The sequence below is a fragment of the Solea solea genome, chromosome 2 (genome assembly GCF_958295425.1).
Source record: "Solea solea chromosome 2, fSolSol10.1, whole genome shotgun sequence".
Taxonomy (NCBI): Eukaryota; Metazoa; Chordata; class Actinopteri; order Pleuronectiformes; family Soleidae; genus Solea; species Solea solea.
The window spans coordinates 37,394,427-37,413,073 of record NC_081135.1 but is presented as its reverse complement, the minus strand read 5'-3'; the positions used below and the strand labels follow the sequence as shown (position 1 = coordinate 37,413,073).

The 18,647-nt window shown below is 40.6% G+C and overlaps 1 protein-coding gene across 2 annotated transcripts in view; it reads right to left on the bottom strand.

Annotated features, from left to right (window-relative positions):
- arhgap20 (Rho GTPase activating protein 20) overlaps nucleotides 1-18,647 on the bottom strand; it is a 56,876-nt gene that overhangs the window by 15,654 nt on the left and 22,575 nt on the right. For both annotated transcript variants that reach the window (XM_058620324.1, XM_058620330.1), the window contains exons 2-9: nucleotides 16,625-16,710; nucleotides 9,086-9,262; nucleotides 7,109-7,258; nucleotides 6,363-6,404; nucleotides 6,036-6,120; nucleotides 5,839-5,916; nucleotides 4,935-5,001; nucleotides 4,305-4,511 (exon numbers count right to left, since the gene is read on the bottom strand). In XM_058620324.1, the coding sequence (XP_058476307.1) occupies nucleotides 4,305-4,511; nucleotides 4,935-5,001; nucleotides 5,839-5,916; nucleotides 6,036-6,120; nucleotides 6,363-6,404; nucleotides 7,109-7,258; nucleotides 9,086-9,262; nucleotides 16,625-16,710 (892 nt within the window). The remainder of the gene's footprint in view (nucleotides 1-4,304; nucleotides 4,512-4,934; nucleotides 5,002-5,838; nucleotides 5,917-6,035; nucleotides 6,121-6,362; nucleotides 6,405-7,108; nucleotides 7,259-9,085; nucleotides 9,263-16,624; nucleotides 16,711-18,647) is intronic.

The window sequence follows — 18,647 nt, the reverse complement described above, 5'->3', positions numbered from 1 at the left end:
GATATTATTCTTGAAAGGGAAAACAACATTCAAATTCCCCTCTGATGGTTCTGACTCAGGCGTAACTTCAAATTGTAATTTGAAACATCGCAAAAACAACTTCATGTTCAACAATTCATATCTTTACATTCTCATTGTTGCATTACAGTAGAGGAAGAGGAACTTTATTTTGACATCTGCACAAAATAGGCATTGTAATTCAAAATATATAACAATATAATGAATTAATACAAAATGAAGGACTAAAAACTGAGAATTTTTTTTAGTTTATTGTTTATTTTACATTTCGTTTTTTCTGACATCTGATGCAGTGATTTTCGGACTAAATATCATTTCAGCTCATCACTACATTTAAGAGCAGCTGATGAGACAGTTTGACACCAGAGACTCAGAGACTTTGAGACAAACGTATGCAGACGTGTCCTCACACTTGAGAGAGTTGTTTAATTTGAAGTGCGTGTGTGTGTGTGTGTGTGTGTGTGTGTGTGTGTGTGTGTGGCCGGTGACAGTGTGTGCTTTGTTCAGTGGTGCCTCATGTCGTCACTATGCTCATATTTTGGTGTTTACCTGTCTGTCTGTCCGTTTCTCTGCTGGTGACATAAACAGCTCAGCTTGTGTCTCTGCTCTACTAAACTAACTAAACTACTGTACATACTGTGCGTGCACTGAAGTGTACATTAATGAAAAATGCACTGCAAACATTTGCCGTCTGACGAGCTGAATTCCACAGAAAGACGACTCAAACTCTAACAAACCGAGGAAACATGAGTCAGTCTGTCCCTCGGTGAATAAGCGACACCTTTAAAGACACTTATTTTAGTACAAGTTTCCCAGTTTCGGATCTTATTTATCCCATCTATCTAGCCAGTGAGCTAATGGAGCTAGCTATTATTGTTCACAGGAAATCCTTCACGAGAAACTCAAACTGAGATTCAACTTATGAATCAGCTACTATCACGTTTCTAATATGATTAGGGTCACAGTTTATGATTATTTGAAGTCAAATAATTATTTTTCAATTTTCTTTTTTAAAAATGTAGCTGTTGAAGTGAATTAGACGTAGTTGGCTCATGACCTTTTTAGCATTATTTTGCTAGCTATTGGAGCTAGCTAGCTTTGTTTATTTCTTTTAGTAGATTTTTTATTGAGTAGTCGCTGAGGCTATCTAAACACCAAACCTTTGCTGGTTTCAGTGACTATAATGGGATTCTTTGCTGTTTTTCTCTGTGTAATTGTTAAAAGATCTTTGGATGTTGGTCTGTTGGTTGAATGCTCCTTCAAAATCACCATTAATGGCTTTTATGTGATTTGTACATGTGGGGGGGAAATAATTTGATTGAATGGATACATATTAGTCTTTTTTAAAAGGATTTATTATTGTACTATTTTAGGAATGTTCCGCCAATATTTCTCTTAACTCTCTAGCTTTGTTCTGGGTTAAGGTCAGTGCATACTCCACAAGAACAGAGGGATTTGTTCTCTCTCCCAGGGCTGCGAAAAAATAATGACGTGGTTCTTTTTTGTGTAATTGTTAAAAACTTGTTGGTCCCAATAAAACTGTGAGTTTTCGCGCTCCCTATGAGGACCTACCAGGAGTTCTGCACTTGTCTCGTGAAGCATGAAATGTCCTGGCCAGAACTTTGTTCTTGTTTTTTTCCACCTCGAGAAAAAGAACAAATGTCTCTGTTCTTGCGCAGTACATACAGGCCTTCAGGGTTGTTCCCTTTTTGTCTCGGGGGGAATGTTTAAAGACGCTGTGCTATGGATGCTTCAAGGTGTTTGGCTTCATATGCGTTGATATTTATTCTTCTAAGCGCAAACCTCTTGCTAGACAGGAAAAAAGCCAGTTTTTGTGTGTGTTTGTGTAGTTGCAAAGACATTCATGTAATTTCAGGCAGGTGCAAAAAAAACAAAACCACCCAAATATTTGCAGCAATATTCTATTGCATCTCTAAAACATCTGACATCTGTAAACTCCCTATCAATAACTCACTGCACTAAAGTTTTACTGCAGCAGCTTTGATTTGCCAACAATCTTGAAATGATAACATAAATGTTATTATGGGATTGTGATTTACTTCCGAGGGTGGGATTCTCCGAACAAACAAAAGATTCTTTCGATGGGTGGAGGAACCAGCAGTCTGAGAGGGGCCCCTAAAAAATATGCGTTGAATCCATTTTGTAATGATCAGCCATGGCGTCGTGCCCAAATACACTCTTGCAACAAAGTGCAACAGTAACTGTTACTGGCGTGCTCTGGCACTTCTCAGCGGGCCTCGCCAACAACATGACCTCGCTGTAAATCAGGCGTTACATCACTGCAGCTCAGCTTTTGGAGGGAGCGGGTGAGGAAGCAGAGACAGACGACTGCAAATAACCTTTCTGCTGATGTGGTACAAAACAGGTGCTGGATGTCATGTCAAGACCAGGCTTTACCCGAAGAAGTGTTGGGGGAGCCAAAAAGGAGTTGCACATTTAACCAAACATACAAACTGGAATTATGAAATTAGATACATTTTTGGTAGAGAGATGGCGGCATTAGGGCCCTTAAACCAAGGACACACCACCTTGATAATCAGCCAATGGCAAAGAATGACGACCAACCATGACACATCCTCGATTGGCATGGATCGGGGGGGAATTGTGGCACTAGCACACATACTCTACACCGACAAGCAGATGGCAGAAGTCAGTATTTGTCATCACACAGATGGCCAGTTGTACCAAATTCAACATGTTATCCAAGGGGCTCTTGTCGATGCCAACAAGGCCCAACGGTGCCACACACACTGTTCCATGGAAGGCCAGTAAGTCCAAGGCTTCAAATGTGCATTGGTGCAACAGCCTGTACACAGCTAACGATAAAATCTACGATAGTTCCCATAAAATTGTGTTTTGTTGTCTTCTGGTGCAACCACCCAATTTGGGGCCCAGACACCCTTGATTACCCTGTTGCGACAACCCTGTTTTGGACGCTTTCAGGAACAGACAAGCTTCAAATATCTGGCATAATTATGGGCTGTGTGTAGATCTTGGTATTCAGAATTAAAAACCTGAATGAGGGCTACTGCTGTGGCCACAATCAAATATGTTCATTAGCTCTCGTGTTTGGGTGTGAAAGATTAGCACTTTTACGGAGGCCAGAGCTGGTATGGTGAGATTACGCAAGATGCCATTGTGCTTGAGGCAAAGGAATCTGAGGCTCAGCTTGTGGTTGGCAAACTGGAGCCTCCTTGCCTGGAAACACACACTTTTCCTCCTCGACTTGTTTTCCTCTAAACCTCATCATCTCCTTCTTTTTTTTTTCCACCATCATTCTTTGTACCCGCGGCGTGTCCTTGCGTCTGTCCCTACACTGTCTGTCCCTGTCTCTCTCCATCTGTTACAGTCTGTTGTTTCTTTTTCCTTCACCTCCACTGACCCTCAGATTTACTCAATAGCTGTGTCACCTCTTTTCACTTTCCGTCTTCCTATTCTCACACTCCTCCGTCCTTTCTGGGGTTTCTTCCTCTTTGTATGTCTATTGTTTTTCTTATTTTGATACTGTGTCCGTCCCAACCCCTGCCTTAACCCCTTGTCCGCTGAAACTGCCTTTCCCACCGTTCTCGCCGGCTCCATTTGTTGTTCTTCTCCTGATTCAAGCTCAGAATGAGCATCAACGGACTCACTGCTCGTCTTAGATTATTAAGAAGAAAACAAAGGGAAATTGTTGATGTAAGTGAAACAGTGTTTAGGGAAGTACTTTTGGTTCTGCGTCAACACTTCTGTATCCTCATACTTCTCGTTTTGGTTTCAGGGTGATTTGTGGATAGATTTGTGGACGGATTCCTGATAGTGACATCCAAACCTGACATGTTGAGTTTTGGAAGCAGCTTTTAAGAAAACACCTTCAAGCTGCTACTTTTTTTTTTTTTTTTTTACTAGAAAATGTGTTTGAATCCAAAATAAACCCAATGTTTGCCTATGTTTTATGTTGAGTTCATGTCTGTTCTAAAAAGAAATCTGTCATGTGACTCTTTCTGCCTTTGAATTCCTTGGATTCTTTTTGGTAGCACCACAGACGTGTCCTTAAGAATCCCTTTGTCTTTTTTAAGTGACTCATACTTCATACTTCATACCTTACATGTCTCCATTTCCTTCCATTCATACTAAAAATAATGGTCTATGTTAAATAATGTGTTGCGCAACAGAAAGCAAGTCTTATATTTGAAGGTATTTGGGTATCAAGTATGGAAACATTCAAAACATCTCCTGATTCCCAAAATATCTACAACAGAAACTTGAGTCCTCTTTGAATGTCTTACCTATCAGTTGTCCTGGTGCAACTTTGTTGTGCTTGAGGATGAACTGGCACTGGGTGTCAGGAGGGAGACACTGGTCCAGTAGCAGGACTTCTGGACAGTCTGTGCAGGGACTGGTTGGATCCCGTCCCCCTCCTCCTCCTGGTCCTCCACTGCTGCTCCCACCATCCCGAATGTGGCTCATCTTGATGCTAAAAGGAAACTCGTGGCCTGCATGAGAGGGTCAGGGTGCGCAGAGGTTAGAGGGGAAAGGTCGAGTATGTGTGCAGCCTGTGCATATCACGCTGAGCCAAAGCAAAAACCCAGGGCAGGAGTATACTATAGTGTTCATAAAATGAGTTAGGAATTCTGTGATAATTACACAGCAAAAAAAAGGAAACAGAATAAAACTAAAACAAAAGTAGAAATACTGCTGTGAAAATCTAAAATGCTCCCAGACTTTTTGTTGTAGCACTGTTTTGTTCAGCAGTGACCTCCCACGACGAATCATTTCCACCCAATTTTCCAAAATATTGCTTAATTTGTTTTTTAAATAGGCTTATGTAATATATAACTACACATATATTATCCTTTTTAAATTTGACTTTCATTGTTCAGGTTTTACATAGGACGGTCGGTGACAGGCGGACTCACCGATTAGCGGGTATGGAGGGTCGTCCTTACTGGAGCTCACCCACAACCGGTGGTCTTTAACACAACCCTAGACAGAAGAAACAGGAACCAGGTTTAACAAATCCAGTTTACATCCAAATTAATCTTTTTTCAGGTATCTTCCTGGTTGAACATCTCGAACCAGGTAGACACCAACAAGATCCAGGTATCTTCTCTTCTCTACCAAACCTTGAAATCTCTATTCAGGATTTTTACCCAAATTTAACAGCTTCGGAATCATTGCGATGGTTAAATGTCTTGTTTTGTGGCGATTGGGGGGCTGTGTCCACTACCCCCTACTGTCTGTTAGTGGAAAACCAGCCTTGCAAGATCAGGGCTAGTGACCCAAAGTCTTGGGTTTAGCAAAAAACAGTACATTTTTACATATTTCAGATGTTCTTCATGGCAAGAAACAGAGAGAACCATTGTTGGAGGAAACGACTCTCTCGGGAGACATCGAGTGGCTTTTTTTGCGAATGGCGAGAATTGAAAAAACACAAAAGTATGCCAAACAGGCGCCAACTGGCATGGATATTGCTTCACGGTGAGTTTTTAGAACAGTCAGGATAAAGCAGCAGACGATGGATGGATGTTTACGCCGGTATTGTAAAAAAAATATGTACTCCGAAACTGTAGGGGGAGCTCCAGAGAGAAAAAGGTTGAAAAAGCGGCACAGATTTTCATTTCAGTTTGTATATAGTGACTTAAAAGCACATGAAAACTTTATGAAGCATTAGAAATCTCAGGGAAAAGACATCTGCAGCTATCAGAAGCAGACGTTTGACCAAGCTTATGTTTTAAATCCAGCCACGGATTCGCCTGAAGCTTTTCTCTCCACATCACATGGAAGTCTAAGATATAATCAGCATCAGCACTGTTTACTCACTGATATGCCAAACTGCAGCAGAGCCATGCGGATGACATCAGTGGTGCTGTCAGTGTTGCTGACCGCGAGCGTCTTGGCCTGGTGGAAATATTGTTGGAAACATGTTGGAGTTTGCACTGTGAGCAATATCATCAATTATCCACTCAAGGCGATCAAATCGTATTAGTTTCTGTGCTGGGGAAGGAAGAGGCTCTTACATATGCACAGTTCCCGATATCTTTGGCGAATATCTTGAGTGGAATGGTCTTGGGGTCATCTTTCTCTTTCCCCTCACTTATCCGACTGAAAGTTTCAGAAAAACAAAGGAAGGAAGACGGGATGAGATTAAAGAGATTGCTTGAATATGCCATCACTTAAAATATCAGCTCGTCCATCTTAGCTTTTCATCCCGATGGTTCGGATTTCACAAATGAATCTCATGTGGACTTCTATTAAATCACTTTTGTGAAATTAAATTTCGGGAAAATAAACTCAAACACAAAAATGAACAGATTAGCTTTGGGAGGTTTCAGGCGAGTATTTACCTTTTGATGAGTGTCAGCCATTTGTCCTTGAGCTCCTCGGAGCTGAAGAAGAAGAGGGGAAAAAAAATGAGCAATCAAACATAATCAGAGCAAATCAAGTCAAAAGCAGCAGTTAAGCAACCGCGGCTGGGAAAGAAATGGCAGACTTTGCCCCGAGCTGTGGATTTCTATAGCTGTAATCCACACGATGTGATGGAAAAAATGGGTGAAGGAGTATGAACACATGAACGAGAGTGAAGCAGGTGTAAATGTACAGCAGCAGCAGCAGCAGCAGCGGTGTGTATGTGTCTGTGTGACTGAAAAATGCCTCGACACAAAGATTCTGTAGTTGTTCATGTTCAACATCTGCACCACAGGACATCATGTCTGTCCCTGGAGATGTAAGTGTCCGTGTCTCACAGAGAGACATTCAGTTTAACAGTTTAATGACATGCAATACATGAATGCATAGATGCAGATGTACTGAATAAAGTCAAGAGGACACTGACTCACTCTTTTCTAATTGAGGCCTCATTTGGACACAGAAACAGAACTTTCTTTGGTCTTAAAACACGGAATTGTTTCAAGAGATGTCTTCGCACACACCAAATCGCCTTAAATGACTCTAACTGCTGTAGTATATATGGCAGGCCTGTATGTGGCACTGTAACACTGCCACACAAATAAACCAAAAACAGAGAAGAAGACGTAGAAAATGTGCACGTTTTCCCAAATTTTCAGGATGCCTTGAAAGTCTGTGTGTGTACCTGAAGGTGGCGACACAGTTGCAGGTGGGCCAGCCCATGACGAAGCTCCTCTCTGGGATGGTGCTACCTTCACACACCTCTTCCAAACAGTTGGCCATCCACATCTCACACACCCGCACTTGGGCTTTCACTTTAAAATGAGTCGGAGACCTGCGGCAAACAGACAAAAAACAGGATTTTTCCATTAAAACAGGATCTTTCAGCTTTATTAAACTGATTGATAGTGGATAGATTGTTAAATAATTGCTTTAAGAAAAGCTTAACCCAAAAACCTACTGTGCAAAAAGCTTCCATTAGAAACAACATGAAGGAGTTCCACAAGGAACCATTTGAGATCCGCTTAACTTTCAGTCTCAGTTTCAGTTTCCTTGAAATAACACAGTGCTATAAAACTCCACCACATGTCAAACTTTTAAAAGACTTAATATAGAAGCAATATATTAAAAATTTGTTGGATTTTTTTTCCTCTCCTGCAGAGGTTAAACCAAGCTGCTGTTGAAGTATATTTATATACCGCTGAATCTGTGATTACAGAGGGGGAAAAAACTCACACACACACACACACGCCGTCAAACACACACACATGCCAACACACATTCCTCTAACGCACCCTGTGTTCAGCCACAATGTAATAAAACCAATTATAGCTTATACTCAGCGCTGGAAGGGTCAACTCCGCCCACTGGCACATGACTCGCAGGACGGACCACAGAGGTCTTGCTGTGTCTGCACACACACACACACACACAGAGTGGTGTGTATGTACAGTACACACAGCACATGCCTGTTCATGTGTTCATGTGTTTGTAGACTTTTAAAAAAAGCCTCTCCAGGCTTCTATTTGTGAATGTGTGTGTGTTGCAGTTGTGTGGGCGGCGTTTGAGCCGCGCGCTGTAGACCCCGAGTCAGGCCAGCGTGGCTTTGATCCGAGCCAGGCTTCATATGGATTTAATTGGCTGGGAAATAATTATATACTGCGGGGAGGAATGAGGGAGGAGAGAGGGGAGAGGAGGAGGAGACGTAGGGGAAGGAGAGAGGAGGGAAAGAGGCATCTTCAGGAAAAAGCTTCGCTAAATTTAACTTTTTTAAAGATTTGGTAAAAGAAAACACATAATTAGATTATATTATATTATATTATGGGACTATAATTATACGTTTAACTAATTTAGGATTAATTTACCAATATATTTATTGTATAGTTTCAAAATTCTAAAGATAAAAGATAGAATTTAGAAAATATGTTTAAATAAAAAAGGCTATTGGTTTAAATTTGTCTTTTTTTACACATTTCAAAATAAAAGCATTTCGGTGTCTGTTCCAGAATAAGCAGTGGGGGGCGCTAAAGTCTGAGTCACCACAGAAAGGTAAGTTGATGATGTAAATTAAAAGAATCACTACGTGTTGCTATGTGGTAACTTTTCGTTTCACTATCATAGTCATTTTTGTTGAGGAATCAATCGAGTGAGAAGTCATGGCTCTTTTTTCAGCCAGTGGAGTCGCCCCCTGGTGGCTAATTTCTACTTCCTAGTCTTCAATTTTCAAACAAGAACACCATATCCATTTCTTCTATATATTAAGATAGATAGACTTAGTTACTCTAGCATAACGGGTTGATTCTGAAGAGAGAGAGAGAGAGAAAGTATCATCTGCATAGAAAAGAACAAAATCCTGAAAGAAAGTCCACTTTACCCTCAAATATCATATTTCTAAAGTGCTATTTCAAGAATTTTTGGGGGATGATTTTTTTGTGTGTTTTGATTCAGGTATTTAAATGAAAACCAGTCTATTGTTTGTGATCCGTCTCGTAGGAACCGTTTAAATGTCCCCATCTTGGTTTCCTCAAATTTGTCTCCCTGGTTTCATTCTTGTCTGTTTATGTCTCAATGTCCCAATTTTCTGTCTCGCTCACACGGCCACAAAAACACACACGAACACACTCAATTCACCAAACATGCAAGCGGACACTGTCTCACTCACTTGGCCTTGGCGACGAGCAGCGCGTCTGTGAAGAGGAAGAGGTGTCTCTCCTGCGTCTGCAGGCCCGTCTTCAGCTGCGCTTGGGCGTGGCCCAGGAACAGGCGGCCTGGACCCTCGGCCAGGAAGGCCTGGACCAGGGGACTGGACTCCGGGCTGACTGGCGTCAGGCAGCTTTCCCTGCAGGGGGAGAAACACACAACAAAGACACACAGATTCAAATACTGCAATTGATCCCCAGAGGAGACATTTGTGGTTTTGGATGTGTTTGTGTTTGGAGACATGGACAGGTTCAGGACCACAGCGTTGAATATAGTTGGTCTTAAATCGACTACTGCAAAACTACAATTGAGCAAAAGTCTGTCAGAGCAGCTGCCAGAAAAACTGACGTCCAACAACTCAGCACTGCTTTATTATTTTCACTATACTGGATTTTTCCAATCTCCCCCAAGAGTGCAGATTAATGACTCTGCGATGTTCACTGTTTGCATCTAAAAAATGGACGTGAAAGTCTTCTGGCTGCAAAACAAACTCTGAAAGTCTTGAGAATTGTGATTTAACATCACTGTGGTCAGTTTTTGCAACCAGAAATTCAAAAACAAAGGTGAGAATCACACGATAACCTAGCGATACGCGATACACGATACCAATAATGTAACGATAAAAACTTTTCTGTCATAATGTGAGAAGACATGAAGTAGCGACACCCGGGGAGTGAAATTGTCAGGAACTGTTTACTTTAAAATATCGATATTTGCCCTTGAGTATCGATTATCTCATTGCACAAGGAAGGACGACGATGTATCGCCAAATCGATATTTTGACCCACTCAGTGACACTGGTGCCCCCTTAAATTGGACGTACTCTATTGTCCATTTTCCTTTAAGTAGTAACATAAATTATAGAAGTGACATCATGTTTTATTAGAGACGAGCTGAGACCATTTTTCTCCTTATGAGAACCTTATGTTTTTGTAAAGTTATAGTTACTTTTGCAACCAGTGGTGGTTAACTGCTAACTAACTTCCACCCTACTTCCTAGGCTTCAATTTTCAAACAAGAACACTACATCCAATTCTCCCAAATATTCTATCCAAATATGTTCAGAAATGCTTAATTATCCCAGTGTAATTGGGTGATTTCTGTGTATCATCTGCATAGAAGAGAACAATCCCGATGGAAGAAAGCTGGGAAATGAGTGCAAAAATTCCTTTCTAAGCAAAAAACATAATAAGTCTCATTATAATAATACTGAATTAACGTGAGTGACAAAATATGTTGTTTAACTTTAACACCAAATCTTAATTTTTTGTCATTTTTCCCTTGTTTCTTGCACAGTTTATAGTTGTGGTTGTCTGCTAGCATCATTGGTTAAAGTTGTGTTACTGTGTTACTGGGACTGGTGCTTTGTTCTTAACATAGTTAGTTTTGATCGAATTGACCTTAAATGTCCTGTTCGGCGCTGATAACGACACTGTAGTAATTATGTAACGAGAAGACAAACATGAGGCCCGCAAGGTCATCAAAAAGGACTGCGATCAAAGTGCGACAGTGGAATATTCACATCATTATTTCGTGGCTTTTCACTCTTGCAAACCGCACACATAATAATCATCAAGCTCTGTCAATAAAAAGAATCACGGCCTTTTGGACTCGTGGTTGCGATTGTTTGGCTGCGACTCTTGTGTTTGCAGAAAATCTGTTACATATTACTTTAATGTTCCTTCACAAAGATGACTCTATTAAGTCAAACGCAGTTGGGTAACGCTGCCACGGAGACGACAGAGTTCTTCTTCCAGCGATTGATGGCACTCGTACAGTTTTGTGTGAGGGGAAAATTAGCGACAGACCTCGTTGGCCTTGTGTTTCTGTCACCAAGACAAATGGAAATAAATCCTCTCGTCTGTTGTCAACGTGAGCCGCTGATGGACACACATAAACGGGGGGGGTGGGGGGTTGGTGGCAGAGGAAATAGTTGGAGAGCTCCATCCTTTCCTGTTTACCCTCCACCACCAGATAAAAGCCCTAAGCAGAGACGCACATGCACACGTATTTATAACTCGGGCCTTTTCATGTGTCTCTCTCTCGCTCATGTACACAAACAATAACACACTCTCTGCTCTGTCACGCACACACACGCCCACTTCTCTGCATAGTTTCATAGTTTGTACTTTTCATGTGAATTCCTTTCACGCCTTCAGCAAACATGGGTCATGCACCTTCTTTCGAGGTCAAATTCAAGCCCCTTTCAAGCACTTTTGAGGTTATTTGTAATGATTTTCCAGCACCTTGCGGCTGTGGCAAATTAATATGAATACTTAAAAAGATAATTTAATTCTTTCTATTACATAGGAAGAGGTGGAATTTAGCTATAAAGAAATCATAATCATGTTTTCAAGCACTACATCTGAAATTCAAGCCCTTTTCAAGCACTTTTGAGGTTATTTGTAATGATTTTCCAGCACCTTGCAGCTGTGGTAAATTAACATTAATAGATATACATAATCAAAAAGATAATTCAACTCACTAAAAGAGGTGGAATAAAAGAGGGAGTATTTCCAGCATTTTCAAGCACTTTATCCAAAATTCAAGCACTTTTAAGGTTATTTGTAATGATTTTCCAGCCCCTTACAGCTGAGGTAAAGTAACATTAATATATACATACTTACAAAGATAATTTCATTCATTCTATAACATTAAAAGAGTGGAATTTTGCTTTAAACAAACCAAAAATCATGTTTTATAGCAAATTATTCAGCCAATAGGATACTTTTTTGTGCAGGAAAATTTCAGTTTTTCAAACCTTGAAAATAAAAGCATTTTCAAGGATTTCAAGCACCCTCACCAACCCCGAACAAACCACCCAGAACCGCCCCGAGTCTCGCTGCAGGGACGGAGGAGCAAGAATTCGCTCGTACGCCGTTGCGTAAGCGATTAGTTACATAATTATTAACAAAGAACAGACGACCACACTGGAGCGCTTCCCCATTTCATTTTTTTTTTGTCTTTGTCTTTGTGTGTCTTCCAAAAATAAATCAAAAAGGCAGCTGTGCCAAATTCAATTAAACGCGATGAATGTGGCCAATTAAGCAGCCGAGGGACACGAGTGGAGCAGAGAAGTAAAAGCACAGAAAGACAGAAACAGAGAGAGAGAGAAATACTTTCCATGTGATGAAATGCAAACATTTTAAAATGTGCTCTTCTTTGAAAACATGTGCTGGACTTTTCTGCTTTAAATCAAACACTTCTCTTTACTTTTATTACAACATGTAAATCTTTGTGGCGTCAGCTCCTACAGCCTGATGTCATCCTTGGACATGAGTCCATATTTCCCTCCCTCCTCCCGTCCCTCTTTGGTTTGTCCACATTTTCTTCTCTAAATAAGCAGCACAGTTCAAAAAGACTCTCTGACATGAGGCTCAGCAGCTTCAAAGCTCGACTCCTTTAACTGGATTTGTTCTCATGACAGCGGCAGCTGCTTTGAGGATGGTTTCGTGAGTAAGGTTTTAGAAAATGTTTCCAGAACGGTTCTGATACCTGGACTCTGAATATCGACCAAAACCAGGCAGGTCGATATACATAGACACCAAAAATCTGTATGATGATGATGATGTCCTTATTAACAAGACTATGAAATGATCCTGAATGAAAGGGATTGTCGTCAGATTATTGTATGAACTGACTGAAATGCATCATTTCTGACTATTAAATTTCCATTTCTGTAACACCTACTTTTATTTTGAAAGGATAAAACCAGAGAAGAGATAGATGGACGTGTTTGAAATGAAATTAATCAAAACTTAATTTTTGTGGATATTATTTTTTTACACATCAAGTAAAATTTTTTAAAAAGTAGTACTGGTATCACTGTCAGTATTGGTATTGATACCAGTATCACTGTCAGTACTGGTATCGATTACAGTATCACTATCAGCATTGGAATTGGTATCAGAATCAGTATCACTATCAGTATTGGTATCGATATCACTATCAGTATTGGTATCATTATCAGTATTGGTATTATTATTGGTGTCGATATCAGTATCACTATCACTATCAGTATTGGTATCGATATCACTATTAGTATCTGTATTGATATCAGTATCAGTATTGATATTGGTATCGATATCAGTATCACTTTCAGTATCTGTATCATTATCAATATCAGTAGTAGTATCAGTATTGATATGAGTATCAAAATCAATATTGTGTTGGTATCAGTATTGGTATCAATAATGATATCAGTATCAGTTTGCTCTCTAATTGAGTGGCAGTGAGTTCAACATCATTACGGAGCAAAAGTCGAGAAAACACATCGTCGTCTGTTCTTTATGGTGAAGACTGACCCAGGAAATGAGCCCACACACACACACACACACACACACACACACACACACACAGAGCTTCCTGTAAAGAACCCTTTCACATGTCGCTGCCCCCAAAAAAAGGACAGCGTCTTCCGTATTCACCTCACATCGTTCACTGGTGAATGTCAGATTGACGGCTGAGACGCTCGTCCATTCAGTCTGACGGACGAGCAGCTAATGGCTCCTTTGTACGTCATGTGATGTTGATAAATCGCGTGTTTGGCCCCCGACCGCACAGACACGGCCGAGCTTTTGTCAACTGGACCCGAAAAAACCAACACAACAACAACACAACACAGACACAGACACAGAGCGCATACTAATGAGCCGGTGTCATGAATATTTAAGTCTGAATACTAAGGGTCAACTCATCTGATCAACATTAATCACAAACTACAACGCAAGACACAAAAGAGACTTTCACAATAAAAGCACATTTCGTTTCAAACGTGGAGGCAAGGTGTAAGACGTCCACACCCGAGGACAACAGCTGGACAAACAGCTGGACTACACATCTATCATCCCTCCTTCCTCTCCTTTTGAGTCACTCACTTTCTACTTTGGCAATCACTTAAGACTTAACTTAAAGGCTGATGTGAAAAGTCACTCATAAATTCTCCTGATTGTGAAGTTTTCTTAAAAAAAACCCCAATGTTTATTATTATAACCCTAAAAGAAGCAGCTGTGTTTCAGTATCAGTGGCGTTTCTGTGGATAAAGAGAAGAGTGGAGATGCTGTCGTGAGTGTGAATCCCTGCCAAGGTCTTTTTGGCTAAACTCACATTTCCATTAAAAGCACATTAACGGCTCTTTGGGGGAGTTTTGATATGATTTTACTTAAGTGTTACAAGAACATTAAGACGCTTTTACAACAGAAACTGCAATAAAGACACTTTTTACCTCTACCTGCTGTGAGTCACCTGACCACACTGAGACACAAACACACATACACAACATGAGAGGTGTCGACCCCTCATGACCTCCTCCTCCCTCCACTGACCCGACCTCCTCCTGATGGGATGATGTCAAAGGTCAAAGGTGATTGAGAGCTGAGAGTGTCAAGGCCTGGCTCCACATCTCCACACACACACACACACACACACACACACACAGTGGTCAGACTCTGTCAGTCAAATCAGTCAGTGTCTTGACCTTTGTCTGTGCTTCCAACTTTCTTCAACACACACACACACACACACATCATTATAGTGAGGACATTCCCTAACCCCTTACCTTAACCTTAACCATCACAATTTTCTATAACACACCGTGTTAAGGGTTCAGTGTCTTGCTCAGGGACACACCGGCATGTACCAACAACCTTCCACTGAGCCACCGTCGTCCAGTGGGGGTGAGAGAAGGTGAGGACAAAAGAAAATGTCCTCACTTTCCAAAAATGTCCCTCCTACAACCCCCTATGGTTTTTTGGTCCTCACAAAGATACACAAACAAGAACAACACACACAGGTTTGCACAGCTCTCCTTCTTGGGACACTGCATCGATTAATTTAGACAGACTAACCAAAGGCTTAACATTAATCTTAACCTTAACCAGTTCCTCAGAAATAAGGTTCTGCCTCATTAGGACCAGGTTTTGGTCTCCTGTTAAGGTCAGTGTTTATGCTGGAAAAAAAAGGTCCTAAAGAGGTAACAAAGACAAGTTCACACACACAGATTGAGCCACTTGAGTGTGTGAAAAGTGTCTCTCAGCACTCGCTGGACTGTGAAAGTCCAGCATCAGAACCTGATCCGTCTCTGTAAACACACGTCAACGTAAACATGACACGCAGACTCGTCACCTTTGTTGTAAGGTTCTTTTATACGAGATTACAGAAGTGCAACTAAAAGATATCCTAAGTTTGCTCTGATTTCCTGAGTTGGATTTCCTAGAAGGAAACTGGAGCCGTGTCTTAAAGAAACCACTGCAGTCCTGAAGGAATCCTGCAGCACTTCCTTTCAGATCATTCTTTAATCTGTGACTAACTGATTTTGTTTCCAACACGGTCCGATCCTTTAAACAAAAACACCGTCTCTAAATATACCAAAAAAAAAACAACCTGGCTCCGACAAAGAGAGAGTGATAAGTTAAACACGGAGTCAAATCTGTGATTTCCTCCAGGGGTTTGTAATGGCTTATTTCCGACCGTGTTAAAGGAAGAGGAAGGGATTTGTGTGATAGCGGGTGAGGAGGAGGGTGAGGAGGCGGAGGGTGATGAAAGTCCTGATAGCTCTGGGAGAGGGAAAGCCAGCCTTTAATCCATGAATGAGTCAGGAATGTTTTCAGGGAATGTTGTGGGAAAAGGAGGTGGAAACGACGTGTGCCACTTTCCTCCCGAACACATTTTTCTTCTTCTTCTTTTCAGTCCAGTGATTTAAACCAGATTTTTTCTCTCTCTCAAACATTCATGTCATCGCCCTGTTAAAGCTCCAGTCTGTGATACCTCATCCCATTCCATTCCAATCCCATTCCATTCCAGGAAAACAAAAAAATTCCCCACTGCTTTTCGACCAGCATTTGCTCCCCGGGGGTCAAATTTCCAAGACACAGTGAGTGAACACATGAATTTCTTCTTACTCTGCAGATTACTTTCTCTTGTCCTTCCAGACAGTAGAGCAGTGGTCAGCAACTGGTGGCCCGTGGGTCAAAAGTGGCCCACCAACATCAGTTATCTGGCCCCCAGCAGAGGATTTTAACAAAGTTCAGAGGAGTTCAGAGCTTTTATTCTGAAAAAATATGAACTGATTCAAATAGATTCTTGACAGTGAACCTAAACTAAATGTTTGGATTTAAAAATAAAAATAAAAACACTGCTGTTGTCATGGAGACAGAAATAACAAACTCAACGTCCACATTATTGTTAACTTCAGGCAGCGAACGTTGAAGACACTTTTGTGTGATGCCACGTTTTGGCCTAAATTATATTCACTTACTACATTTACTTGCTGATTGATCCCTGCAGTCGAGAAAAAGGTCTCAAACTCGTGGCCTGCGGACCACATGTGGCCCTCCACTCGATTTCATGTGGTCCGCCACTTAATGTCAAGTTGTAAGGAGCTATTTCTGTTTGTATGTTGTTGTTTTTTTGGAGTAATAGATGATTATATGCGTTATGTCTATGATGTGTCCTCAGTAAGATATAAAAACAAGTTTGTGTGTGTGTGTGTGTGAGCTCATACCTGGACGTGCTTCTGGATCTGGTAAGTGCTTTGCTGATGACCAGTGATGGCGCCGACTGTCGTCTCTGAGCCAAAGTCTTCATCTTCTGCACGGTCGGAGAGAGAGGGAGGGGGGGAGGGAGAGAGGGAGGGAGAGAGAGAGAGAGAGAGATGGGTCAGTACGAGCGCTCACTGAAGGTCATGGTTCATTTGGCATCAATTTATAAAAAAATAAAAGCAATGTTAAAAGGTTAATGGAGATAGAAATGGATTTAAAAGCATTTAGTCAGTCTGTGTGTGTGTGTACTTGTGAACCAGTAGAACAGGGGACTTCGGTGTCACTACACACTCACAAACAGGGGACTCCACGTTGAACAGGGGACATTTTTCCAAGTCCCCTGTTAGTCATGCTTTAAATCATGCTTTTTTTTAATATTAGGCAAAGTGGGGACTTGCAAGTGTGTGAGTGATAAAGTCCATACTCAGCAGTGCCCCTGCTGGCTGGAGCAGGGATTTGAACACCTAATTCACACACACACATCGTTTCTTAACACTCCTCCATTGCCTGAATGGCTCGCAGCCCCTGACAGTCTTTACGATAGTTGTAGGGATATTCATCAAACTATTGTGTGTGTGTGTTTTTTTAATTTATTTTAAATTTAATTCATTATTGTCCTGATCGGTACACGTCATATTCTACAGAATGAAGAGAAACATCTTTTTTTTTAATCACAGATCTGCACAAATATCACACAGGCATCCTTTTACATGTTTTTCCAAATGAAAAAGAGAATAATGATGTTATCGTGCAGCCCAGCTAAGGACTGGAGCTGTAAATTAGCATTAAATAAATACATATTTAAAAAGACTTTAATAAGTGTCCTGTGTACCTGATAAAGTGACCATGGACTTTACGTCACACAGCAGTTGCACAACGTTTACAATCTTTTATTGTCGCTGTAACATGATCTAATGTGAGCGGCCTCACAGAAATATATATATATATATCTATACATCTATATATCTATAGCTATAGATGTATAACACAGTGGCAGTGATTCACTATAGAAATGGTTTGAATTGAATAAAAGGTTGCAACACAGACTCTGTTTCTACTGTTTCTACATTCCTCTCTCCTATAGAAGACGAGCTGACTGAGCAGAGTTTGGACTCATGTTGATCATAAACCGCGGCGCATATGTAACATGATGTATATCATGGGATGTTTGGAAAAAAGAGACATTTCATCTGCTTTTCATTTCTCCAAAGAAAAGGAAAGTTTTATATATATATATATATATATATATATATACATACATATATACATGGGTGAGACATGTGGTTTGCCAGTGTCTCTGTTGAATCTGCAGAGTCGACAGTTTTCTGACAGCTCAAGATTCTCACAAAATCACGCTTCAAGATTCAAGCACTTTACAACATAATACAGTTTTGACATCACAACACGATATTATCACAATTTAATATTAATATTATTACAATTTTATCACGATATTTTTGTCACGATATTTAAGTCACAACACAATATTATCACAATATTCAAGTCACAATACAATGTTACCACGATATTTAAATCACGACACGCGATACGATATTGTCCCCAAACTTTTGGATATTTGGAGGATTCAGGAGGAAAGTTACCAGAACATTATTATTATTATTGCATGAATATATACAGTTTTTTTTTTTTTTGTACTTTTAATACTTCTGTAATCTCTGTAAGTCTGTCGTGTTTCTGTGACAATAAAGCTTTATTACTATTACATATATTAATAAATAATCTGCTGCCCATCAGCAGCAGAGGAGAAATCAGAGTTCAGCAGGTTTAAGGCAGAAAATGATTTTTAATTTAAATTATTATTCTCTTTGTTTGTGTACGGATTAATCTTAAGCCCCTCCCATCAGGCAGAGGGGAAGAGCCACATTCATAAAGTCACTGACGGTGATTGACAGGATTCATAAAAACCTTTCACATGGTAGATTTATGCAGAGCTGGCCCAAGGCCACCAGTTTACTCTGAGGTGGT